Source organism: Bufo bufo, chromosome 2 (genome assembly GCF_905171765.1).
Source record: "Bufo bufo chromosome 2, aBufBuf1.1, whole genome shotgun sequence".
Classification (NCBI taxonomy): Eukaryota; Metazoa; Chordata; class Amphibia; order Anura; family Bufonidae; genus Bufo; species Bufo bufo.
This window is the reverse complement of record NC_053390.1, coordinates 358224115-358251031: the sequence shown is the minus strand read 5'-3', so window position 1 is coordinate 358251031 and position 26917 is coordinate 358224115. Positions and strand designations below refer to the sequence as shown.

The window sequence follows — 26917 nt, the reverse complement described above, 5'->3', positions numbered from 1 at the left end:
ATGTGTGTGTCTGTGATGCAGAAATTTCGATGGTAAGCCCCACTGGGGACAGGGACTGATCAGTGGCCTAACTAAAACTGAGTGGACCCCACAGAAAATTTTTGAACAGGGCCCCTTTACCCCCTGGCAACCCCCTCCTCCTTCTGAGTTTGGGCCCCACAGCAGCCGCTGTCCCTGCTTCCACTATAGCTACGCCCCTGGGACTAATATAATCCCGATACAGCACCATGGAATATGTTGCTTCTATATAAGCGGTAGGAAAATAATAAATAATAAAGCTTATATTTTTGGAAATGTTGGTCTTTCCAAATTACCTCCCTAGCACTAAATGGGTCAACACATTTAATGGATTTTTTATGTGCCCTCCAAAAAATATTCAGCATTGTCTGCAGCTGTATTTCAGTTAGCACTTACATGACATTAACCCAATTTCAGAACAACAAAGGGCAAATCATATTGCTTTAATTAGATTTATTAACCCGTGAAAAAGAAAAGTAAATGTGAAATGTGCTGGGCCCTTTGAAAGACATATATAAAAATCCATTTTATCAATACAATGCGCTGCTAACAAGATACACTGCCAAACACTGTTATAACAAAAACTATAAATGCATATTGCACACTTTCAGTACTAGCACATGGACTTCATAAACCACTGAATGAGTGCTTAACTGGAAGGGTATGTCTTCAAGATTTTGATCAATTTAAGGGAATACAAATCTGGTGTTGAATGTAATATTTTTCAGTGCATTAATACTTGTCTTGCTTTTTGGCCAAAGTATCGGCAGCAGTTTATTTTTATTAGATACCAGTTAGATGTCTGTCAATCATAATGTGTTTTACAGGGACAGCACATGTTTAAAAATGAAAAATACACTGAATAAAATTGATATATATGCTATTGTTTTGGATTTTTCACAGTTGCAAGCAAACCATTGCAATTGTAGTTACTATTTGAAGGCACATTCAAACAATGAGATACATTTTATTTACATAGAAACATATGGTTCAACTTCAAGCACTGTCAAACATCTTTGTCTTTTCATCTATATGCCATGAGCAACTTTTTTTGTTGTGTCATACTTGACTGCTTAGTAGAATTGTTGGGGCAATTGCTATGCCGCTACCTTCAATAGGAGTCTGGGATTGGTTATCACCTAGCCTGACCAGGTTTATTTAGGCTTGAGCTGTTGATTGATTAGCCTTTAAATGTCCAGGCCTTTTGCTTCTCTGGTTGCTGGGGATAGTGGATGCTCTTTATATTTGTTTCTGGACTCAGTTTCTTCTTCTTGTCTGTTGTGCTATATCAGTGTAACCTGGGACACGTGATACCCCAGTGTTGTCAATATAGAATTTTGTATTGCCGTTTACACTTGTCTGCTTCTAGGGAAAGGAGCCGTAGGTGCCCTCCACCTCTCTGCCGTTCCCCTGGAGCTCACCTCTGGCACAGGATTCATGAGAGAGCCGCTCACAATTGTCTGATTCCAGGCGAAGAAGATGTAGGTGCCTCCATCTCTCTGCCGCTTCCCTGGAGCTCACTTCAGGCACAGGAGTCACGGGACAGCCACTCACACTTGTCTGCTTCCAGGGGAAGGAGCCGTAGGTGCCTCCATCTCTCTGCCGCTTCCCTGGAATTGGGCACAGGAGTCACAGGACAGCCGCTCACACTTGTCTGCTTCCAGGGAAAGGAGTCGTAGGTGCCTTCATCTATCTGCTGCTTTCCTGGAGCTCACCTCGGGCACAGGAGTTACGGGACAGCCACTCACACGTGTCTGCTACCATGGGAAGGAGCCGTAGGTGCCCTCCATCTCTCTGCCGCTTCCCTGGAGCTCACCTCAGGCACATGAGTCACGGGGTAGCCGCTCACACTTGTCTGCTTCCAGGGGAAGGAGCCGTAGGTGCCTCTATCTCTCTGCCGCTTCCCTGGAGCTCACCTCGGGCACAGGAGTCACGGGGCAGCCGCTCACACTTGTCTGCTTCCAGGGGAAGGAGCCGTAGGTGCCTCTATCTCTCTGCCGCTTTCCTGGAGCTCACCTCGGGCACAGAAATCACGGGACAGCCGCTCACACTTGTCTGCTTCCAGGGGAAGGAACCGTAGGTGCCTCCATCTCTCTGCCGATTCCCTGGAGCTCACCTCGGGCACAGGAGTCACGGGACAGCCGCTCACACGTGTCTGCTACCAGGGGAAGGAGCCGTAGGTGCCCTCCATCTCTCTGCCGCTTCCCTGGAGCTCACCTCAGGCACAGGAGTCACGGGGTAGCCGCTAACACATGTCTGCTTCCAGGGGAAGGAGCCGTAGGTGCCTCTATCTCTCTGCCGCTTCCCTGGAGCTCACCTCGGGCACAGGAGTCACGGGGCAGCCGCTCACACTTGTCTGCTTCCAGGGGAAGGAGCCGTAGGTGCCTCTATCTCTCTGCCGCTTTCCTGGAGCTCACCTCGGGCACAGAAATCACGGGACAGCCGCTCACACTTGTCTGCTTCCAGGGGAAGGAACCGTAGGTGCCTCCATCTCTCTGCCGATTCCCTGGAGCTCACCCCGGGCACAGGAGTCACGGGACAGCCGCTCACACTTGTCTGCTTCCAGGGGAAGGAGCCGTAGGTTCCTCCATCTCTCTGCCGCTTCCCTGGAGTCGGGCACAGGAGTCATGCGATAGCCGCTTGCATTTGTTTGCTTCCAGGGGAAGGAGCGGTAGGTGCTTCCATCTCTGTGCCGCTTCCCTGGAGCTTATCTCGGGCACAGGAGTTACGGGACAGCAACTCACACCTGTCTGCTTCCAGGGGAAGGAGCCGTAGATGCCTCCTTTTCTCTGCCGCTTCCCTGGAGTTGGGCACAGGAGTTAGGGCACAACCCCAAATTTTCTCTTTGCAGAGGTATTTTCACCATGAACTATTTTTTGTCTCATGTGAAAACAAGCGCCGCATCCATATGTCATGTATACATTTATTTATCTATCTAGCGATCATTACGCCCACCGGGGTGTCCCCCATTCCATAGAAACATAGAATGTGTCGGCAGATAAGAACCATTTGGCCCATCTAGTCTGCCCAATATATCTGAATCCTATGAATAGTCCCTGGCCCTATCTTATATGAAGGATAGCCTTATGCCTATCCCATGCATGCTTAAACCCCAGGGGCGACTATTAAACCCACCTGGGTGCCTTCTCCTAGGGGTGACCATTAAGCCTACCTGGGTGTACCCCCACCAGGGGTGACCATTAAGCCCACCTAAGTGTACCCCCACTAGGGGGCGACCATTAAGCCCGTCTGGGTGTACCCCCTCTAGGGGCGATCATTAAGCCCACCTGGGTGCATGAGCCTCCCGACTTGCCAAAGAAGGTGACTGGAGGAGAGAAAGAGAGAGGAGGGTGACGCCCCCAGCCCACGGCCAAAGTCCTCCAGCGTGCCCTGGGTCTGCCTTAGCCTGAAAAGGTGTCCCAAGTCGGACTTGAGCGGAGATGCAAACACTCCCCTCTCGGACGTGGCCACGGGAGAGCGTGGAGGGTTGACCCCCTCTTTTGCGGAGGAGGATCGGCTTCTGCCCAGCGGTTGCGACAAAAGCTTGGCAAGAGTGCAGCCCTCTTTCTCCCCTCCCAGCCGCTAAGGCAGAGGAGCAGGACGAGGGATGAGAGAGGAAAGGAGGTGGTCGAGGAGGAGAAGCCCACCTCTGGTGACCAGGGGGGAAAAGGAGCCACCCCCCGAGGGCTAACCTTCTCTCCCGCACCACCCAAGCCTTTGGGAAAGGGTCCCTGCCTCAACTCCTTGTCTCCCTTTAGCCCTAACCTCTCTTCTCTAGCCCTTGGGGCTATGCGGTGTGGAGGGGCCCTGTGCCCCAGCCAGCCCCCATGGGCGAGGCTGTTCAGAAGGCCGGGGTCCTCCTGCCGTGGTTCGTCAAAAGGGGATTGAGTGGCCGCGCCGGCGTGCGAGGAGCCGTCTGTGCTGCAGAGAGGTCCGGGGTGGACCCCTGCCGAAGGGTGATTGGGTACTGTGCGCCACTGCGGAGAAGATGTGCCATCGCGCATGGGACGCCGTGGGGATGGAACGACTCGGGTTACCGGGAAGCGGCGGAGGGCAGATGCCCAACGCATCCCTTGGGCCCGGGGGGTCCTCCTGTGGCGAAACCGCGCGACTTCAGACACCTTTTCTGACCGTTTCAAGTGAGCTCGACCATGGGACAGGCCAGCCAGAGGGATCCCCCCACAACCACCACCAGCAGCAGCCTGTTTGCCGAGTTTGTTATTTGTTGTCTTGGCTGTCTTGCTGGGTTTCTTTTCAGAGCAGGATCTGTTCTGTCACTGTCCAGTTTACAATAATTTAGCGATTCTCAATTTATATGCTACTAGCTGAAGGACCCGGCTTTACTCGGGTATATTTCATCTATTTCATTTAATGTTTGTGTGTGTCGTTAAAAGATATCAACACTATCTGTAGTGTCCCACTAGATAAGCGTGGGCACTACACAAGGGTCAATTGGTGTGTGCGTTACTCCTCCTCCCAAGGGACAGGAATGTTATATTTAATTGTGCACCTTATGTATTTTAGAATGTATTTTTGTATGCAATGTCCCCCTGTAATATGCAAGAGCAGGCCTAGTTGGATGCAGTTAGTCATCCCAGACGTTAGAGGGAGTTAGAGAACCCCTGGTATAAAGGTCCAGGCCTAGACAGGGAGTGAGGGTGCAAGGTCAGGAGTCTGCAGAGACAAGTTAGGAGGCACAAGCCAGAGCCTTCTCCTGACATGCAACTAGACAGCCCAGGCTTCTAGTTGTTACCAGGAGGCTAGTAGAGGGATCCTAGCCTACCTGCTGATCAAGAGAGCCATGGTTAGCTCCGAAGATTTACCCCAGGGGAAGAGCTTGCCTCCTGGGAGAAACCCTGCAGTTCCCACCAAGTCAAGCAGAGTCAGCATGTCCAGCTAGTACAAGTAAGCTGAAGGGCAGAAAGGGTAGTAATGTAAAGCAAGGATGAGTACCTGAGGAAGATTGTTACCAAGGATAAAAGCCAACATTGAGGTATCCGGGCCTTGGGATCAAAACCAGACAGGAGTTCTAAGGAACAGTGTACACTATCTCCGAGGAGACGGTACAGCCTGCTTCTGCGTGTATTGTTGTTTACCCTCTGAGTATCTTGCAAGGAAACAGTATACCTGCCATAATTGTGAAACCCTGCTTGTGAAGTGTACTTGATATGTGGAACTGAGTTGACATCCAACTGTATAAAGTTGAACTGATTACAGTAAAGCAAAGTTTGGTTCACCATACCATCTGTGTACCTCACTTATTAAGACCATCCATCGGTGTGCCACCGTTACCGGCACTGGCGTCACGAACCTTAAAGGGACCTTGCCCCAGGCACATAAAACACCTGCAACATCCAGGGCACCTCATCCACCACCAGGCCTGGTCCCTAAATACAGAGTGTGCCCCAGAGGACTCCTGTGCCAGCCTCTCCTTCACTGCTGTATGCCTGCCCAGGGTTTCCCTACAGAACTGTGAGTAACCCTCGCTTGCCGTTAACCGTGACCTCACAATCGCAATGCCCTGCAGGTCTGGCGTGCTGCATATCCACTATAACTGTGACATCTACAGCACCCCGACCTCATAACAGTGACCTCTACAGCCCCCCACCCCTTAACACTGACACCCCCCCCCACAGTGCCCCGTCCCTTAAAATTGGACCTCCACAGCAGCCCACCCCCTTATATTTGACCTTTACAGCTGCGTTCCCCTTTAACAGTGACTTTCACAGCATACCACACCCTTGACAGTGACCTCCACAGGGGCCTGCCCCCTTAACAGTGGCCTTTAATGGATCGGGGGCGTGTCCTTTTGAACAGTAAAACTCTGTATGTGGAGGCTGGAGGACCTGCGAGCTTCTATTGGCTGATAAGGGTCATGTGACCAAGCTTCTATTGGCTAATGCATTTTTTGGGAATGTCTCAGGAACGGTACACCCTAGAGAGCTGAGACCTGGTCTAAAACCTTCCCGGATACCTGATGTACCTGTGTGCCTAATTCCGTGATTGTAAATGCGACGGTGCGGATTCCTTTAGCGGACATACACACACACATACACATATACACTCAGCTTTATATATTAGATTACCGTTTCTACCATTGCTGGATTACCACCATGATTCAGTTCCTGTCATCCATTGGTGGGTTTATTTCAGTACATTGTTGCCTGCCAGTGTTCATATATATTTCTTCTGACCATCTGGTTGCTTTGCAAATCAACTTTACTGTAAGTCCTGAGGGTGTCTGAGTACTGTTAGTACTTGGGAAAGCCATTGTTACACTGAACCACTTTGAGGCTTATTAAAGGTTGTCCAGATTTTAAAATCAATTTTCATATACCTTACCGATGAATTATGAATAAATAAAGAGAGGGTCCTCTGTTCAGGAAACTCTCTCTCTCTCTGCTAAGAGTGGCAAGAGGTTACAAAAATACTAAAGTATTTTATCTTGCATTAGGCCTCCTTTACACATAAGGTTTGTGTGTTAAAAGAATTCCAGCATTTTTGTGGCATTCTTGTTGATTTTGTTGGCGTTTTGTTTACAAGTAATGTGTTTTAGTATTTGTTTTTTTACATGCTTTTTTTGCAGGCCATTCAGAAACTATGTACTCCCTCTAAAGGCAATTCCAAAACAATGTAAAAAGGCCATAAAAACACAACACACATTGACACATGCATTTTATCAAAGAGGGGAAAAAAGAAATAGTAATTGTTTATGGCATAAAATGGCAAAAATGTCATACCCGTTGCATGCATACCCGTTGCATGTATCAAAAAACACCACCTAGAAATTGCAACATATGTTTGTACTGGTTTATAAATTCCTATAGGTTTACAGATAACATCTGGATACAGTATCTTTACATCTTTAGTCATAAAAAACAACAAAAAATATAATATAAATGTAGTGCTTTTGAAAAAAAATAAGTAAAGCCAGCCTTACACAGATATCATTTGTGTGGTTATGCGTAATTTCTCCTATGGTAACATTGCAGGAGCTTTATACACTTACCGCAACTTTTACCCATAGATTAGAGCAGTCGTTTCCATCAGGAGGAAACTTTATAATCACCTGTTCAACTCAATGCTGGACTAGTTCTTGTGTAGACAGCAGGGTTTCGCAGCAAACTAGTCATTTATGGTGTATTCACAAGATATGTCATATATGTCCAATAGGTGCAAGTCCCAGCTCTGGAGTCCCACCAATGTCTAGAATGGGGCCCTGTCATACTAACACAGGAATGGAGAACTGGCCTCACATGTGTAGTCCTTCCCATTCATTGCTATCTATGGGACTTCTGGAAATAGCCCAAAAAAAGTGTATGCACTGCCTTTTGTCCATTTCAACTGACCCACACCTATCAGACATTGATGGCATGTTCTGTCCAGATGGTAACAAACCCTTTAATAAAAATGTTTCTAAAAATAATATCAAAGGGAACTCATCAGAATGTTTTGAAACCCCAAACTGCTACCAGTATCTGACAGTTGTGGTCCAGTAGTTTCCAAAGGTGTCCCAAAAAGGTGCCTCAATATAATAAAAAGTACTTTAGCCAGAGGACAGAGCAAGTAGACCATGTTTCCTCAGGGAGAACAATGAAGCCTGTCTGGGAAGGATTAGGGCAGACTTCTCTTGGCAGCCTCACCCCCTTCTTGACTGTAATTATCTAATTAGCATATGGCACACACAGGCTATAAAGTTAATAAAGTTAATAAGGGTGCACTTCTTTGGGTAACTAATGACACCTTTGGAAACTACTGGACCACAAAGTACTGGGGACCGTTTAGGGGGCAAAGACGTTCTAACAGGTTCCCTTTAATATAAAAACATATTTAACATATTGTTCATTTTTATTCAAATCATATTTATTGAAGAGAAAAAAGAAACATTGATTTTCAAATAGCAACTTTCTTGACATTCATGCCATTATCGTCAGCAGAGATATCATTCTACAGCACTTCATTAAACACTAAATTCCCTTAATGATATTCACATAGTGTTAAGACGCGTCTATCCAGATCTTCCATGACCCATCTTGTTGGTAATAACCGGCTGTCGTTAGGTTTCTCATTAAAGAGATTGAATTACCGCACATTGAGGTGATACTTTTATTCTAAAGCACAATAAATTTGATTTCAAATGGCCTGTCTTTACAGTCATCCAATTTTTTTCTATATTTTTCTGTAAATGAGCTGAAGCGCAATGAAGGAGCTGATGAAAAAATAAATCTAGTGATAAGCAGATGTGACATTGGCTTATGTACCCATGGTGCTCTTTGCACTGTGCTTTCTTTTTCCTAATCATGTCAGCCAAAGTAGCAGCATCTGCAAAGTTACCCATCAGAATCAGTATTTGGTGAAGCATTTAGACAGATTTTCTGCATGTTCTGGGCACAGGAGTTTGTTAATAGGGTCAGGGGAGCACCCGGGAATTTTGCTTAGGGGGGGTCCGAGGAGAAGAAAATGCGGTGCGCAATGGCCCTGCCCATTATTATAAGCCCCTTCCATGCATAAAAATGCGGCGTGTGCAAAAATGTTACCCCGCCCATTGTTATAAGCCCCTCCTACATATAATAAGCCACTCCCAACAAACACAGTACAGCTGAAATTATATTGTTGAGGATGAATGTAAGAGTCTCACCCTCATCCTACATAGACACACTGTACTCAATACTCAGGGCCCCGACATAATGCACCTGCACTCAAACTATTCTTTTCCCCTCCCTGTGACTGGAATCACCGCCAAGTTCTGTTTCACACACTGCCTCTCAGGTAGCTCCGTGGCAGGAGCTATTGCAGTTTTACTTCCTCCCTCCTAGTCCTGAATGCGCCAAAAGAGGAGTGGAGGAGGAGCTGCATGATATTTAAGGTGTGTAGTTCCGGGTGGAGGAGCCCGGCTCTACACATCATATAGAGAGGAGAGGGAGTGTCCTGGCTGCACTGCCTGCTTTACATTGTACAATAGACAGCAGGCTACAGCCAGGAAGCTCCTCACCTTTCCTCCCTCCCTGGATTCTGCTCGAGGCCTGTTGTCCCCCCCACCATCCGCCACCCGCCCGTGGCCTGCTGCCCCCCCTCCTCACCAGGCTGAAGCCCCCTGCCCCATTTGCAGCCACCACCATGCTTATAGCTTCCCAGCTCTGAATCCTCCTTCTGCAAATGGCAGGGGGAGGAGCCGGAGCATCTCCTCTCAGTTTCAGACTGGGGTGCCTAGGGCCCAACAGCGGAATTAATTTTTGGGGCCCACCCTAACACTACCGTAAGCAAATATGCATTACATGTATATTTTTTGGCCTCACGTGCATGAACATGCGTACTTTACACAACACAGCGTGCAGAACAGAACTATATTTATTAAGAGCGGCATCTAAAACCCTGGTCTTAATAAATATGCCCCTATTTTTTTAACTCCCTGCCTTCCGTGCCACTCACTCATGTACCTGCGCACTTCTGTCTAAATGGCAGTTAAAAATTGGCCCATTGATTTCAAAGGGGTCCATCTGGCTATCAAAATATCTAAATGTACAAAAAATAGGACAAGTCCTATTTTTTTATGGCCGCTAAAAAATAGTCTGCAATGGTACTGAAAATGGCTGTGTGGCGGTCGTTTTCCATTATTGTGTGAATTGCACTTTGTTCATTTTTTTTTCACAGAGGAATGGGAAAGAAAGTAAATCTATTACTTTTCTTAGCTTTTTTTTATGCCACACACTGTCCAGTGTAATGTACAGTGTGTAGCTCTCATTAGCACCATGTTACCATGATATATATATATATATATATATATATATATAAAATACAGTTTGATTTTTATAACTTTTTAATTTTTTGGATGGAATGGAAATTTTTTTGATCTTTGTGTTTTACTTGTGCTTGTGCCTCCCATAGACTGTAAATGCTATACTATCTATCGATAATCTGTCAAAGTTATGTAGAGGGGCTGGCCTCTTCATAACTTCGGTGTAACCAGCACTGGTCTAAATCTACGTCAGCTTCCTTGCTGTCTTACATTTAGACTAGGGATGAGCGAATCGACTTCTGATGAAACATCCGAAGTCGATTTGCATAAAACTTCGTTCTAATGCTGTACGGAGAAGGAGCTCCATACAGTATTAGAATGTATTGGCTCAGATGAGTGGTACCTTGGAACCAAACCCGAGTTCGGGAAATGTTTTTTTACAGTACAAATTAATTTATCATGCCTGCTCCTTACAGTATTAGAACAAAGTTTTATGGGAATCGACTTCGGAATCGACATCCGAGATCGATTTGCTTATCCCTAAGGCTACTTTCACACTAGCGTTCAGAGAGGATCCGTCTAGTGTCTGCACAGATGGATCCTCTCCTATAATGCAGACGTTTGGATCCGTTCAGAACGGATCCGTCTGCATTATAGTTTAGAGTTGTTCAGACGGATCCGTCCAGACTTTACATTGAAAGTCAATGGGGGACGGATCCGTTTGAAAATTGAGCCATATAGTGTCATCTTCAAGCGGATCCGTCCCCATTGACTTACATTCTAAGTCAGGGCGGATCCGTTTGCCTCCGCACGGCCAGGCGGACACCCGAACCCTCCAAGCAGCGTTTGGGTGTCCGCTTGCTAAGCGGAGCGGAGGCTGAACGCTGCCAGACTGATGCATTCTGAGCGGATCCTTATCCATTCAGAATGCATTAGGGCAAAACTGGAACGGATCTCACAAACGGAAACCAAAATGGCAGTGTGAAAGTAGCCTAAGTAAAAAATGCCACAAAAATGTTAATTAATTCTTTCAATGTATTTCAATGGCTTTTGTCAAAAGATGGCACAATATAAGGCTACTTTTACACTTATGTTGTTAATTCCGGTATTGAGATTCAGCAGAGGATCTCAATATTCGAATTAAACGGATCCGTTTTGATTTTGCACATCAGGATACATCCATTCTGTTAGGATGTGGTTGTGTAAAATCAAAACGGAAAAAACCCCGGATCCATCACTAAATATATTGAAAGTCAATGGGTGACAGAAGTTTTTTTTTAGGCTCTTAACCCTTTCATGACCGGGCCTAAAAAAGCCTGAATGTCCAGGCAATTTTTTGTGGTTTTGTCCACGTGGTGGTTTAGTGACCGTAACTAGAGATGAGCAAATTTAAAAAAAATCGATTCAGCCAGTTAGACGAATTTTTTCGGAAAAATTTGCTTCGATACTTATTTATTTGCGGCGAATCTCGTAAAATAAATGGCTATTTCCGGGCTGCAGAGAGCCTTTATAGGGGTATAGAACACTGTGCCTTGCAGTAACACGCATTGGGAGTCTGCTGTGGTAGTGAAACAATACTGTGAGTCAGTATGACAAGCACATGACAGGCGTCGCTCTTAGAATCACTGCACACTTCATTTATTACGGCAACACTGACCAAATAACTCAAGAATGAACTCAGCCTTACAGGTCGATGTTAGCGTCAAGAAGAAGCGCACTCCTTTTACACCATCATCAGATGATTCCACATAGATGTCTACAGAATCTGTTCTATTAAACGCTTCTACAAGTAGAGACCACCCCTGAACAGAGTGGAGTGGGTGTCAGCAGTAAGTTTGTGTTGACATGACTTATTAATTTGCCCTTCCTCTGATCCGTCAGAACAATAACCAACAAAAAACAGATCCGGTCTGTGAAGCATCCGCCTTCACTCGGTCAGCATTTGGTCAGTAATCCATCAGTATTGCTAATGCCAAAAAAAAACAGGAGTGGATGTAAAACAGAGATGACACCTGAATGGAATATTTGCATGTCTTCTGTGTTTTGTACCCACTACTGCTTTTGGCTACCAAATCATAAGCCAATTCTGATGGGACCATACATGCCTTACAGCTGCTACACAGACAGGATCCGTTGTGCGTCTCATTTTTCCTTCCTTCTGACAGATCAGAAGAAAAGTAAAATAAATCATTATGTCAGCCAGGCCGAAAGGCAAAACAGTGGCCCAGTCATGAAGTGGGGAGGGGGGGAACAGCATGAGAAGTCCACAGAGTAGCCCTATGACATAGTGTTGAGTTGGACGTAGCATGAGGAGGCCACAGAATGGCACAATGACCGAGTCTGAAGGCGGCGGCAGCATCAGGAGGCCACAGAGTGGCACAATGATCGAGTCTGGAGGTGGCGACAGTAACAGCATCAGGAGGATACCACAGAGTGGCAAGGTGACATAGTGTGAAGATTGCAGCAGCATGAGGAGACCACAGAGTGGCAAGGTGACATAGTTTGGAGATGGCGGCAGCATCCGGAGACCACAGAGTGGCAAGGTGACATAGTATGGAGATGGCAGTAGCAGCAGCAACATCAGGAGACCACAGAGTGGCAAGGTGACATATTGCGGAGATGGCAGCAGCAGGATACCACAGAGCGGCAAGGTGACATAGTGTGGATATAGCAGCAGCATGAGGAGACCACAGAGTGGCAAGGTGACATAGTGTAGAGATGGCAGTAGCAGCGGCATCAGGAGACCACAGAGTGGCAAGGTGACATAGTGTGGAGATGGCAGCAGCATGAGGAGACCACAGAGTGGCAAGGTGACATAGTTTGGAGGTGGTGGCAGCATCAGAAGACCACAGAGTGGCAAGGTGACATAGTGTGGAGATGGCAGTAGCAGCAGCATCAGGAGGATACCACAGAGTGGCAAGGTGACATAGTGTGGAGTTGGCAGCAGCATGAGGAGACCACAGAGTGGCAAGGTGACATAATGTGGAGATGGCAGCAGCTGGATACCACAGAGTGGCAAGGTGACCTAGTGTAGATATGGCAGCAGCATGAGGAGACCACAGAGTGGCAAGGTGATATAATTTGGAGTTGGTGGCAGCATCAGGAGACCAGAGATTGGCAAGGTGACATAGTTTGGAGATCAGGAGACCACAAAGTGACTCGGTAACAGATTCAGGTGGGTGAAATAAGGAACACTTGTCATCAGATGTGTGGCATCACAGTAGTAGCTGAGGCAGGTAGCCAGAAGAAACCGGTCTCTTTTATCAAAGTGTTGGTGTGGCACCATGGATGATCTAGTCTGATGTGTGGCACCATGAATGATCTAGTCTGATGCATCAGGAATTGGTGGTTGGAAATCCTGGCTGATCCATGCCTGATTCATCTTGACAAAGGTCAGTCTCTCCACATTTTGGGTGGACAGGCGAGTTCTCCTTGGGGTAACTATGGCCCCCGCAGCACAAAAAATCTGCTCTGATGCCTCACTACTGGCCGGGCAGGACAGCTTTTCCAGGGCAAACTCTGCTAGTTGCGGCCACAAATCCAATTTGGCTACCCAGTAGTCCAGCGGATCTTCAATGTTGGGTGGCAGGGTACTGTCCAAGTATGCCACCACCTGCTGGTTCAGGTCATGCTCCAGGTCTACCTGCTGCTGCTGCTGCTGGTGAGAAGTTTCTTCACTATGCGGTTGAAGAAAAGCTACTTATCAGCGACTGTAGACTCATGGCAGTGTAACATGAGCGCAGAGGGCATAGGATGTCTCTGTAGTAGTTCATTTTGTCCTCCCTCTCAGTGGGTGTAAAAAAGGCCCCCATTCTGGACCGGTAGCGAGGGTCCAACAAGGTGTAGAGCCAGAACTCATCCCTCTGCCGAATGGTGACAATTCGGCTGTCACTACGCAAGCAAGAGAGCATGCATGGTGCCATTTGTGCAAGTGACTCAGAGGGACTCCCTGCCTTCATCTCCACTGCATACTGCCACGGTGTGTCCCGGTCCTCTGTCTCATCTTCCTCATCGCCCTGTAGCTATCAATGTCCCTAGTGCCTTCTGACGTCTCTCCCTGCACAAGATGCTGTGAAATGATTACTATCCTTTCTCTGCACTTATAAATAGTTTTTTTTGTCATTTTTTTTCCAAAATCGTTTTTCCACTTGCTATCCCTAGCGCCTTCACACATCTGTCCCTGCACTCTGAACGCTGGAAAATGTCTGACTTAAGATGGCCGACATATTTATAGGGCTGTGACATCACAGAGCTGTCTGGCTGCTAATTGGCTGCATGCAGGCATGTCAGTCTGGGTGATCCGGCCTTCCCAGAGTTCCTTGCACCATGTCCTCAGTCCTTACACGTATAGCCGTCAATTTAGGAAAATTGCAATTCGTTACCATGAAGCGCGAGGAAATTCGCATTCGTTGCAAATGGAATTTTTCCTGAAATTCGGATCGAATTCCACTTCGTCAGCGACTGCTAAAATAATTTTTGTGATGTTTTTTAATTTTGGGGAAAAACGCTAATTTTTATTAAAGGGAACCTGTTATCAACGTTATGCTGACCTCACTGAGGGCAGCATAAAATAGTGACAGACATGCTGATTTCAGCGGTGTGTCATTTATGAGCTAAAAGTAAGTGGTTGCCGAGAACCAGCATTATAATCATTGCAGTACAGGCCTGGAAAAGAGTCACATCTACCTGAGAAGAGTCATGGTTATCCATAATCTCCTGCTCTCCCGCCCATCTGCTGATGATTGGCAGTTCTCTCCTAGAGGGAAAGGGAGAAAACTAGGTAGGAGACTGTCAGTCATCAGCAGGTGGACGGGAGAGCAGGAATTCATGAATAACCATGACTCTTCTCAGGTGGCCTTGACTCTTTTCCAGGCCCAGTCTGCAATGATTGTGATGTTGGTTCTCGGCAACCACTTACTTTTAACTTATAAATGACAGACCGCTGAAATCAACTCACCTGTCATTTTTTTAAATGATAGCTTTTTATTTATTAAATATTACAACTGGTGCAAAAATTAATTATTGCAATGGGTTCCCTAGTTTGTGATGATCGTTTTGATAGATAACTTGTATAGGTTTGAGTAAACTATGGTGGCAGTTTCCGTTAGCGACTGCATTATTTTTTTTCTTTTATTTGAATTTTTCATTTTATTTATTTTTTTTCTTTTATTTGAATTTTTCATTTTATTTATTTTTTTACTTATATTTACATTTATTTTTGGCAGATAATATGTCCCCCATGAGGTCATTAAAAGACCTCTGAAGGACACTGACTTTTTTTCCCCACTGTTTCCACGGTAACTAGGGCATCCACAGGAGCTCCAGTTATAGGCGAAAACAGCCCCCTGTGGGGGCATTACACACAGTCGGGTCTCCTTAGACTATGCAACTCTGCTCCTGCCCCTGTCACGTGACCACTGGGACTAACAGGGGAAGTCCTCAGCGGCTTTCTGCTCTCCCTCCCTGCTCTCATGTACTGCTCTCCTGCTGACACTGAAGAAGGCAGAAGTGGCAATAAACCTCTCCTGTCCTATGCTCAGGGTCCCCGCTGTGTCTGACAGCCAGCACCCATCCTGCTAGATTGCAGGCACTGTTCGACGCTATGATTAAAGGGCTTCCTGACCATTTATATATGTATCTGCACGGGGTATGTGGGGACGTATATACAGTAGTTAGTGGGCAGTCAGGGGTTAAAGAAAACGGAATGCTGACAGAACGGAAGTCATCCTGATGTATCCTAAACTAATCTCTTTCCATTCAGAATGCATGATGATCCTCTGCCAGATCTCAATACAGGAAAACAACAACGCAAGTGTAAAAGTAGCCTACCACTGTGATATGTGTTATCAGAGTCAATTTTAGCTTGGCTACATCTATAAGTAATTGGAAAAAATGTTCTATATGATTTTAAGTTAAAATGACTAAGCCCCTCGTAGTCTAATTACCCCTTTCAATTACACCATAAACAAGTCATCTTATTGAGGCTCACAATACAATGCTGAGCATGTTGCCCATTAGCAATGTTGTTTTATCATTAACAGATGATGAAGACTAGAAAACGAAGTAAAGACCAACAATAGTCTTCGCTTAGTTCTGACGCAGAGGGTTATACCCTGCAATCGGTTCATTGCAGATTGTTCAGGTTCAGGTGGTGGTGAAAAGATCATGTGGGGATGTTGTTAATCTTGTAACACAGAGCTTATATTATTGCCAATCAAAATGTATTGTAAAAGTGGGCAATAAACCCCAAGAGAAACTGAAAGTTCTGGAATCTGTGTGGTTGATTGGGCCGCAGAGAAGTAATTAGAGGATTCTGTACCCAAATGCAAAATCTTCAGCAGGGCTTTAATCAGCCCTGAGTCATTTAAAATACTGGTGGAGTCTTCAGGGCATGGGTGAAAGTACTGCTTTTGCACCCCCTATATCTTATATGCCGCTGTTGGACTGTACTTTGAGCACACTTTGAATAAATCAATAGTACAAGTGAATGTAAGGTGAGAGAGGAAGCCCTCTTTAATCACCTACTGTAAATGCAGTCAGCACAGGTCATATGTGTGCAGCGTACTCAAGTTGTGTGCAATAGGTGTTTCTGGGTGATGTAGTGCAATATACACTAACCTGGTACAGCTGACTCTCTGCAAGGGCAGGTATAGGTAGAAATAGTTCGTGACGCCAGTGCCAAGTAAACGGTGGCACGCCGTTTGCGGATGCAGGAATAAATTGAGGAAACGTAGTCTTAAAACAGAACTCCAACTTTAGTAGTTTTGCAAGCAGAGACAATATAGGAAATGCAGTTCCTAAGCATACAGTCGATTTTGCAATTCGGTCGATGCAGGCAATTCAGTTATAGCAGGGTAATTACAGAGTGTTGAACACAGGACTTGCAGCACAGGAGCTTGCACTCTAATTCTGTCTGTTCCTGGAATACAGCAATTCTTCACCAAGGCCCATTAACCTAATTCTGGCTTTATATCCTTGGCTATAGCTTTATAAGAGTACCTCCTCTGTCTTTCTGAGTACCTCTGGCTTTCCTGATCTTTGCCTCTGTCTCTCTCAGCTTCTGGACACTTCCTCAGGCTCTAGAAACTTCTGAGCTGTGGTCTAGACTGACTTCTGCACTCCACACTAGATCAGGTTACACTGACTTTCCCTTCCTTGTCTGGCCCTTATATAAACTAGGGCTCCCTAGCTCCCTCTAATGCCTAAGAGCTGGAATGACACCCCTAGCCGGCCTGTACTTGCAAGTTTCATAGCAACAGGGAAATACATGCATTACATTACATGACATTTTATAAAACTGACATCTAACAACTTCCCCATAATTAGGAGGGACGACAGCACACCAAGTGACACATTGGTAGTGACGGGTATTACAGTTCCCGTACACTACATACCCCACTGCTTTAAGCTGAGTACGACCTCGTACTCCATCATGGGTCTCCCAACTGGAATCTCTACCTGAAATAGAAAAAGAGACATGCAGGCATACATACAGGTAATTAATCTGCATTTACATTTACATCAGGTCCAATTGGCAAAGGTGCAGGGTAGTGACAAGGGGCGTCGTTCTCTTCTCTCAGGATAGTGAATGGAACGGGGGCGCTGACCTGGCACAGCGTAACATTAGAACCAGGATAGTCCATGACAATGAATAAGTCCATGATAGAACAGCAAAATGGATAAAACAGTATAAAAGTTCTTGGAGGCTCAAAGAACAAACATGAGTCCGTACCCAGGCTATTTCTTATTAAATCACAGAGGCTCTCATGCGGTGGAGTCCATCTCTGGGCACATTTCCTTAGTATGAAGTTGCACAATAAAATGACAGCATAATAACGGAACTACCCAGGAGTTTCCCGTGGGTGTATCACAGGCAAGGGCTCACGTGGAGGAGTCCATTCTTGCGCACAAATGTCAAGTAAGGTATTGCCCGTGGCAACTGTTTGGGAGGAGACACCACCAGAATAATCAAAGTCTCCTAAACGGACTGGTGGGCGTCCCCTGGTCATCCGGGTAGACCTTCTCAAAACAGGGGTCTCCTCTTCCCTTAGCAACGAGGTAGAAGGGAGAGGAGCAACAGGAGGGTCTCCATCCGTGAGACCTCGGTCAGGAACAACTGGAACAACAGGAACAACAATATCCACGAGAGGGGGAACTGGATCCGGAGCATCTTGCACCGGCTCTTCTGGAGGTGAAGACGCAATAGGTGCCGGAGCAGGCACCAGCAAGTTCAACCAAGGTGTCAGAAGCCAATGCATGGGATCAGCGTCATACCTTAGGTCACTGACAGCCTGCATAGGATCATCGGGCTGTATTGCTGACTCTGACACAGGATATTCAGATCCGGAACTCTCGGCACTAGGTTCTGGTGTCAGGCAGAGCTTCAACCGGTTTCGGTGTACAATTTGGGATCCCTTGTCTTCCCGGGTGATCTCATAAGTGTGAGTTTCAACATTTGGGATTGCAGTGACAACATAGGGACTTCGCTCCCACTTACTGTCCAATTTGCTGGTACGACGGTTATTCTTTAACCATACCACGGCCCCTATGGTCAAGGGTTCTGCATGGGCTGCCTGATCATAGTCTCTCTGCTGTCGGTCTCTAGCAAGGTCCATACGTTCCTGAACAATGGCTTTGGCTGCATCTAATCGCCTTTGGTGCTCAGCAACCCAGTCGGTGTTAGGTAATGGGTTAATGCAATCAGGCACATGTATGTCCAATGAATGATCAGCAGGCAATGTTCCTTGGCGCCCAAACATCAAGTAAAAAGGGGTATACCCGGTGGAACAATGTATGGTATGATTGTATGTGAACATGAGCTGTGGCAACAGACTGGGCCAATCTCCTCTGTTCTCAGGAGGCACGGCCCTCAGCATCTCTATCAAGGTCTGATTCATTTTTTCACATAATCCGTTACCTTGAGGATGGTAGGCCGTCGTCCGGATCTTCTTACAGTTGTGTAAGCGGCACAGTTCATGGAACAGATGGGACTCAAAAGCAGGTCCTTGATCGGTGAGGATCTTTTCTGGACATCCATAGGGCAGGAGGAAGTGCTTCCAGAACATTTCGGCTGTAGTCTTGGCTGTCTGGTCTCTCACAGGCACTGCTACAACAAACTTTGTGAAATGGTCAATAATAGTCATGGCATAAGCATACCCTGAGCGACTAGGCTCCAGTTTTACATGGTCGATGGCGACAAGTTCAAGAGGACGAGTACTTACAATGGGTCTCAGTGGTGCCCTCTGATCATGGTGCTCACTTCGTTTCAAGGCACAGGCTACACACTCTCGACACCACTTCTCCATGTCTTCTCTCATGCCTACCCAGTAAAACCGCTGGCGGATAGTAGCTTCAGTCTTTTGGACCCCAAAGTGACCGGATTGATTGTGGTACATCTCCAACACCATACCTGCATCTCGTCGGGGTATGAGAATCTGGTGTACTCTTTCGTTGGACACTGGGTCTAGGCTTCTCCGTAGCAATAGGCCCTTTTGTATGAAGAGTTGATGGCGCTGTCTCCACAGTTTGATGAGCTCAGGATCTGCACTCTTACGCCGAATCCTCTCAGGGGCTCTGCCACTAGTAATGAAGTCCAACAACTCACCCAGCACTCTACTTTCAGACTGTAGTTTCACCCACCTTTCTTCTTTAGGTTCAGGCCTACTGGAGGGTGAAGGAACTGCAGCTCTGTTATTGGTAGCTCGAGCCTGATCCTGTTGAGCAAATTTGTTATAGAAAGCCGGCATCTCTACATCTTCCCAAGCATCTCGCACATCATCAGGAGCTGTCTCTGTGGGAAGCCTGGATAAAGCATCAGCGTTATCATTAGTACGTCCAGCACGATACTTTACAGAGAAATTATAGTTGGCAAGGCGAGAGGCCCATCTCTGCTCCAAGGCCCCCAATCTAGCTGTATTGAGATGTGCCAGAGGGTTATTGTCAGTGAATGCAATGAACGGGGTGGCGGCTAGATAATCCTTGAATTTTTCTGTCACCGCCCACACTAATGCCAGGAACTCTAGTTTGAAGGAACTATAATTCTGGTCATTTTTCTCAGCTCCTTTCAGGGAGCGGCTTGCATATGCTATCACTCTCTCTTTTCCCTCTTGGATCTGGGCTAACACAGCTCCCAGGCCTCGCTTGCTAGCATCGGTATAAAGATGGAAAGGCTTGCTATAATCTGGATAACCTAACACAGGAGGCTCGGTCAGTTTCTTTTTTAGCAATTTGAACGCTATCTCTCTTTTCTCATTCCACTCAATGGGCACAGGAGTTCTAGGACTCTTTTTGGGTTGCCCCCTCAAGAGTTCCTGGATAGGATCAGCTATTTGAGCAAAATGGGGGATAAAACGTCTATAGTAGCCGGCAAAACCAAGGAAACTCCTCACCTCTTTGACGGTAGTAGGAACCGGCCAATTACGGACAGCTGCTAATTTATCAGGGTCAGGTTGCACTCCCTCTCCGCTTACTATATGCCCCAGGTATCTTACTGCAGGTTTGAGCAGGTGACACTTGGATGGCTTTACCTTCAAGCCATATTTGATAAGGATTTCAAATACTTCTGCCAAATGTTTCAGATGGTCCTCATATGTTTTTGAGTACACAATGACGTCATCAAGATACAGCAGCACTGTTTCGAAGTTTTTGTGACCCAAACACCGTTCCATTAGTCTCTGGAAAGTTCCTGGGGCATTACATAGCCCGAACGGCATACAATTGAATTCGAACAGGCCCATGGGAGTAGTGAAGGCAGTCTTTTCTCTATCTGCAGGGGCCATGGGTACTTGCCAGTAGCCACTGGTCAAGTCCAATGTGGAGAAATAGGCAGAGGAGCCCAGAGCAGTTAGTGACTCCTCAATGCGGGGCAGTGGGTATGCATCTTTGTGGGTTATTTGATTAATTTTCCTATAATCCACACAGAAACGGATACTACCGTCCTTCTTCTTTACAAGAACCAGGGGTGCAGCCCACGGACTACGGCTGTCCCGGATCACATTAGAGTCTTTCATTTCTTGGATCATTTCCTTTACAGTCTGATATGAAGTAGGTGGTAAGGGTCTGTATCTCTCCTTGATAGGAGGATGAGAGCCAGTAGGTATGGTGTGTTGTATGACACTAACCTCTCCATAGTCAGTAGCATGCTTACTGAAGGCCTGGTGGTGCTCCTTGACAAGCTGTAGAATCCCTTCTTGTTGATGTTGGGGGGTAGTCTCGTCCCCTACATGGAGCTCTTCCCACCAGGGCACTTGTGGCTGGGTCACCGGCGAACATCTGCTGTCTGCAGCTGGCGGCTTTTCTGTCACTGGAAGACGAATGATGTCTTGGAAGGACACCTGGGACAGCTGGGCAACAGGGCAATGCTTAGTAAGCGCAACAGGATGATTACTCAGATTAATCAGACGGACAGGTACTTTACCTTGGGAGACGTTCACCAGGCACTTGGCAGCTCTCACATAAGGGTAATCCTCCATCTGGATTGGTTCCACCAGGGCTGGATAATCTCGGCCTTCGACTCCCAGGACAGCACGACACCACAAAAGAGTTTGAGAATTAGGAGGCAAAGTCACAGGCTTAATATCACGGATCCTGGCAGTACAAATTTCTCCTTTCCCATTAGCAAACCTCTGCTGGGCACTTAACACTGTAATAGTCTTTTGAATCACCCTCCTGGATGCAGAGGAAGCAGTGGGCAAAGTCTGATGTAATACAGCAAGTATTTCTGAATAACAGTTTTTGAAAACATTGGTGCCTAGAATGACAGGATGTCCTCCTCTGTCACCGGCCTGTACTACGATCACTCCCTGTTGAGGCAGGGTTACTTCTCCCACCTGCAGGGTGGGTTCCCAGTATCCATGAACCTTTACTGGTTTGCCATTGCTGGCGATAATTTCCACCCAGGATTCAGGCGGTTGGGTCAACTGGTTGGTGTCCCAGAACTTTTCAAATGCAGGCAGCTGAATAGTAGTGACCTGAGACCCAGTATCTAATAGGGCTTCAAAGGGGACCCCGTTGATCTCTATATTGATTTTAGGATGGGATCCTACATAACGTGGCATCCAATTTGGATCCTCTGGACCTAGTGTTCTACCTCCCGAGGGGTGGTCCTCAGCCTCAGGGGTTGCCCGTTTAACTGCCAGCACGTGGATTCTGTGTGTCCCAGCTTTTTGCAGTATGTACACACGGGCCTCTTGCGACCTCTATTACGCCTCCCAGGATCCCTGGGGTGAGTCTCTTGGTAAGGAGGTGGGAACGGCCTAGGAGGTGACAGGAATTCTTCTTCTAGCATTATGGGTTTTTCCCATTCCTCTATTTTTCTGCACACTTTCTCTAGACTTTTAGTGAGGTGATTTACTTGCTCTGTCAGCATGGCAATAGTATCAGTAGCTGACACTTGAACAGCTTGGCCGGCCTCAGCTCGGTTAGTGACAAGCGGTTTTGGCTTGCAGGCTGATGACTCAGATAGGGCGCTCAACTCAGGAGATACTGTGGACCCCAGAATTTTTATAGCCAGTTCTTTAAAGTCCAGAAAGGCACTGTTAGGGTGCTGGGCGGACAGCATCTTTAACTGGGTCCTTATTTGTTCACTAGACACCCCGTTGATAAATTGTTCCCTCAGGGTCTGGTCCCGGTTATCAGCCTCTTTGGGATCTATCTGGATTACAGCCTCTAAAGCCTCCTGAAGTGATAGGGCAAAGTCACGGAGGGACTCACCGGACTTCTGTTTCTTGCCAAAGAAGTGCATCTTTATCTCTGAGGCAGTCCTAGTTTCAAAAGTGGCTCTGAGGCGGGTGAATATCTGTTCTAGAGTACTCCGCTCAGTAGCACGCCATGATAACACTTCCCTGCGGGCAGCTCCCTCCAGTTGCGCCAGCATGATTTCCATTTGCTGGTCGGCATTTATAGGGTACAATCGGAATAGTGCCAGCAACTTTTCTTTAAAGTCCCTTAGGGTATGGGTCTCTCCCCTGTAGCGGGGGAACCATGGGGCCCCGAAATAGTAAGGCATGGTAAAGGGCATCATGCTGGGGGCTGTAGGATGATTAGGAGCCGCAAGCTCTCCCGGGGCCGGCTGCTCAGGCACTCCTGGCTCTGACATGGTAGTCTATTGAGAGGTGGCCGCTGGCGACTAAAGGGGCCGGAACAATCCCCTTCCCTCCGGTTACAAGTGCTTACCGGTATCGCTGGTCTTGCGCAGGCCAAGTCTCGCGAGGTTCCGGACGTCCTGAGCCCGCGGGGACGCAGGAGAAGCAGGGCCGCAGCGGTGCGATGATGAAGAGGGGCGGGACTCTCTGTGTCTTTGCAGGGATCCGCCCACGAATGTCCTCAGCGGCGCGGGAAACTTTACTCCAGGCAGCCGGTGGCCATCTTTAGCAAAACGCTGTCCATTCACTGACAGCAAGCAGGATTGTAAAAAGTCCACAAAACCACACTCCAATGCGGCGATTTTCTTCCTCTGGGTAGCGCAACACTGCACAGCGCTTTTTAGAGGTTTTTGGTACACTTTGGATACGATTTTCAGTCCACAAAGTCCACTTGAATAAAACAGGAAAATTGTCACTTTGGTCACAGGGCAACTGTATAAGGCACAAAGTTCACGCTTCTTGCACTAGAAAGCGTGCGTATCCTGTTCGTGGAACGCCAAAAGAGAAGTGCAGCGTACTCAAGTTGTGTGCAATAGGTGTTTCTGGGTGATGTAGTGCAATATACACTAACCTGGTACAGCTGACTCTCTGCAAGGGCAGGTATAGGTAGAAATAGTTCGTGACGCCAGTGCCAAGTAAACGGTGGCACGCCGTTTGCGGATGCAGGAATAAATTGAGGAAACGTAGTCTTAAAACAGAACTCCAACTTTAGTAGTTTTGCAAGCAGAGACAATATAGGAAATGCAGTTCCTAAGCATACAGTCGATTTTGCAATTCGGTCGATGCAGGCAATTCAGTTATAGCAGGGTAATTACAGAGTGTTGAACACAGGACTTGCAGCACAGGAGCTTGCACTCTAATTCTGTCTGTTCCTGGAATACAGCAATTCTTCACCAAGGCCCATTAACCTAATTCTGGCTTTATATCCTTGGCTATAGCTTTATAAGAGTACCTCCTCTGTCTTTCTGAGTACCTCTGGCTTTCCTGATCTTTGCCTCTGTCTCTCTCAGCTTCTGGACACTTCCTCAGGCTCTAGAAACTTCTGAGCTGTGGTCTAGACTGACTTCTGCACTCCACACTAGATCAGGTTACACTGACTTTCCCTTCCTTGTCTGGCCCTTATATAAACTAGGGCTCCCTAGCTCCCTCTAATGCCTAAGAGCTGGAATGACACCCCTAGCCGGCCTGTACTTGCAAGTTTCATAGCAACAGGGAAATACATGCATTACATTACATGACATTTTATAAAACTGACATCTAACAACTTCCCCATAATTAGGAGGGACGACAGCACACCAAGTGACACATTGGTAGTGACGGGTATTACAGTTCCCGTACACTACATGTGTATAGGAGTTATCTCCACTCCTGGCAATAAGAGTAGGGTGCAAGCTGTATTATACAGCTGATGTCCACTATTAATGGCGCAAGCACAGCTCCCAAGCCTAAGCCAACAATGCACCGTAATAGTACAGTGGCTTATGGAAAGTATGTACTTCCCATAATTTACTATTACATTGCAGGGTAGGAAGGGGTTAAGGGGGTTTTGTGTGTGTTAGGTTTCGGGTAAGGGTTGCTGAGGTGGTAGACCTGGGTTGTAAGGGACAGGCCTGAATTCTCCTAGGACTCCATGCATTCTAGATACAACCAAGCCTGCAGTGGGGAAAACTGGTGAAAGAAAATGCAGACTACAAGTTTATAGTATGTAATATGTCTCCTCTTTTTCATAGCAGTAAAAGAAACATCATATTAAGACATTGTTATTGTGTATTATATTATTGTTAGAAAACCACTTTGTAGGAAATGCAGATGTTCGTAATTGTTAATGTCTTCTGGCACATGGAAATGTTCAAGTGACAGAGGCATACAGTTTCTTCTTTTGTTTAGGCAAATTACCGTTAAGGGAATGAAACTAGCCAGAGAACCAGGTTCCCATGAATAGAAACAATTACAGTACGGCCACACGTTCAAGTTTCTTGATGCAGGAGTGAAAGCCAGGAGTGAATTTAAAAAAGAGAAGCCGCATCCGTCCTTTATGCTTTCATTACTTTTATGATCCACTCCTGATTTTTGCTTTCTGCATGAGGAAACCTGACTGCGTGGCCGTACCCTTAGGTAGACCAGTATTTATCTATAAGGACAACCACACCAATTCATTTTACCATTAACAATTTTAAGCCTGCGGGAATGGAATTTTTGATGTTCACATGGAAACCTAAGTAGATGCTAGGATCATGGTTCATACAGAATATTTGCAAAGGGGTGAAAGCTTTCCAACAAATAAGTCTATGACGTGCACTAGATATGCCATAAAAGTCCTAAGGTTAGGGATTCATGGCACAGAAATGGCTGCACTTTCATTTTCACTATTTTAATAAGTAGGGGGATACAAACACAATTCTTAATCGGCTCATGCAGTGTTTTTCCTTTCAATAAATTTTTTGTAAAACTTATTTTTTTGTAATAATTCCACTTGCTATGACACACAAGATACCACATTCAGCAGGGCATGCAAATCCCTCATCCCATTCTCTGCCTTGGCTATGGTATTTAAATACAAGGCTTAAGTACAGTAGCTGAGTGAATTCTTGCTCCAAGTGAAGGAAGGCCTGGCTATTATTTGTCTCCAAGCTTCTAGTGACGCTATAGTAGCTCATCTTTTTCTTTTATGAAATTTTGCTAGATTGTGAGGGTCTTCAGTGTGAATGTGGGTATGTTTCTAAGACTTTTTTTATTTTATTTTTTGCAAGATTGCCCATAACTGATCAAACACTAATCTAAAAATGTAATCTACAAAAACTGATTTTCAGAAAAACTGCAACTCAAAAGGCAGTGAGAGAGCTGCACATTTCAGGAACAACTTTAAAAAAGTAGGCATACATACTGTATGTTCCTCATGTAGTCCTGACAATAATGTCCTCAGCTATACTGTGCTCTCAACTACACTATGACTGTGTTCCGGTCATTTCATAGCTACAACACATGTGACTTCTAGTATTATGTGCTTAAAATCATTGCTTGGAAAATGGATTCATAGCTTCTGTTCAAATACACACTGCTATTTCTGCCATAGCATTGTAAACTTAAGATGGTCTGAAACTTCCAGCAAATACATTTCTCGAAAATTACTGAAGTTTGTATGGTCCGTCTTTAAAATTGGCAGTGGCGATAATTACATAGGTATGCCAGATTTCAGAAAAGGTATGATCCTTTTGTAACAAGACACTAGAAATAATTTTTTATAACACTGATGAAACAGTAACTCCTAAACCATGCCCTGGAGTTTCAAAAACAAGATAAAATGTGTTTAAGGAGTGAAAAAAAGGAACATTCCTCTGTATTTTATTTCTCTCTACAGTTTGAAGGGTGCAAGAAAGCGTTTTCAAGACTTGAAAATCTAAAGATTCACTTACGGAGTCACACAGGAGAGAAGCCGTACCTTTGCCAGCATCCTGGCTGTCAAAAGGCTTTCAGCAATTCCAGCGATCGGGCCAAGCATCAAAGGACACACCTGGATACTGTAAGGAAAGACACATAAAATAATCAGCTTGTTCTGCAAGAAAAGACACCCACACAGTTGCCATCTCTCTAAGCTTTTTATAACCATTCTTCTGCAGTTGGAATTTTCCATTTAAAGGGAACCTGTTAACATGAAAATACAGTCAACTCTACAGACAGCATGTTATAGAGCAGGAGAAGCTAAACAGATTGATATAGATTTCTGGGAAAGGATTGAGTAAAATTAGTAATTTATTCATTTAGATTCCTGCTCATTCTGGGCTCTGAAGTCAAGGAGGCGGTCCTATCAGTGATTGATAGCGATCTCTGTATTCAGAGTCATAGAGGGAAGGCTGTCAATCACTGATAGGACCGCTCCTTGATCTCAAAGACCAGAATAAGCAGGATTTAAATAAATAAATTATAAATTATACTGAATCTTTCCCCACAAAACTACATATCAATCTGCTCAGCTCCTCCTGCTCTATAACATGCTGCCCGCAGAGTACACTGCTATTTCATG

At 46.1% G+C, this 26917-nt stretch overlaps 1 protein-coding gene across 2 annotated transcripts in view; it reads left to right on the top strand.

The window, feature by feature from the left end:
- GLIS3 (GLIS family zinc finger 3) overlaps positions 1-26917 on the top strand; it is a 437296-nt gene that overhangs the window by 258598 nt on the left and 151781 nt on the right. For both annotated transcript variants that reach the window (XM_040417126.1, XM_040417127.1), the window contains one exon: positions 26255-26416. In XM_040417126.1, coding sequence (XP_040273060.1) covers positions 26255-26416 — 162 coding nt within the window. The remainder of the gene's footprint in view (positions 1-26254; positions 26417-26917) is intronic.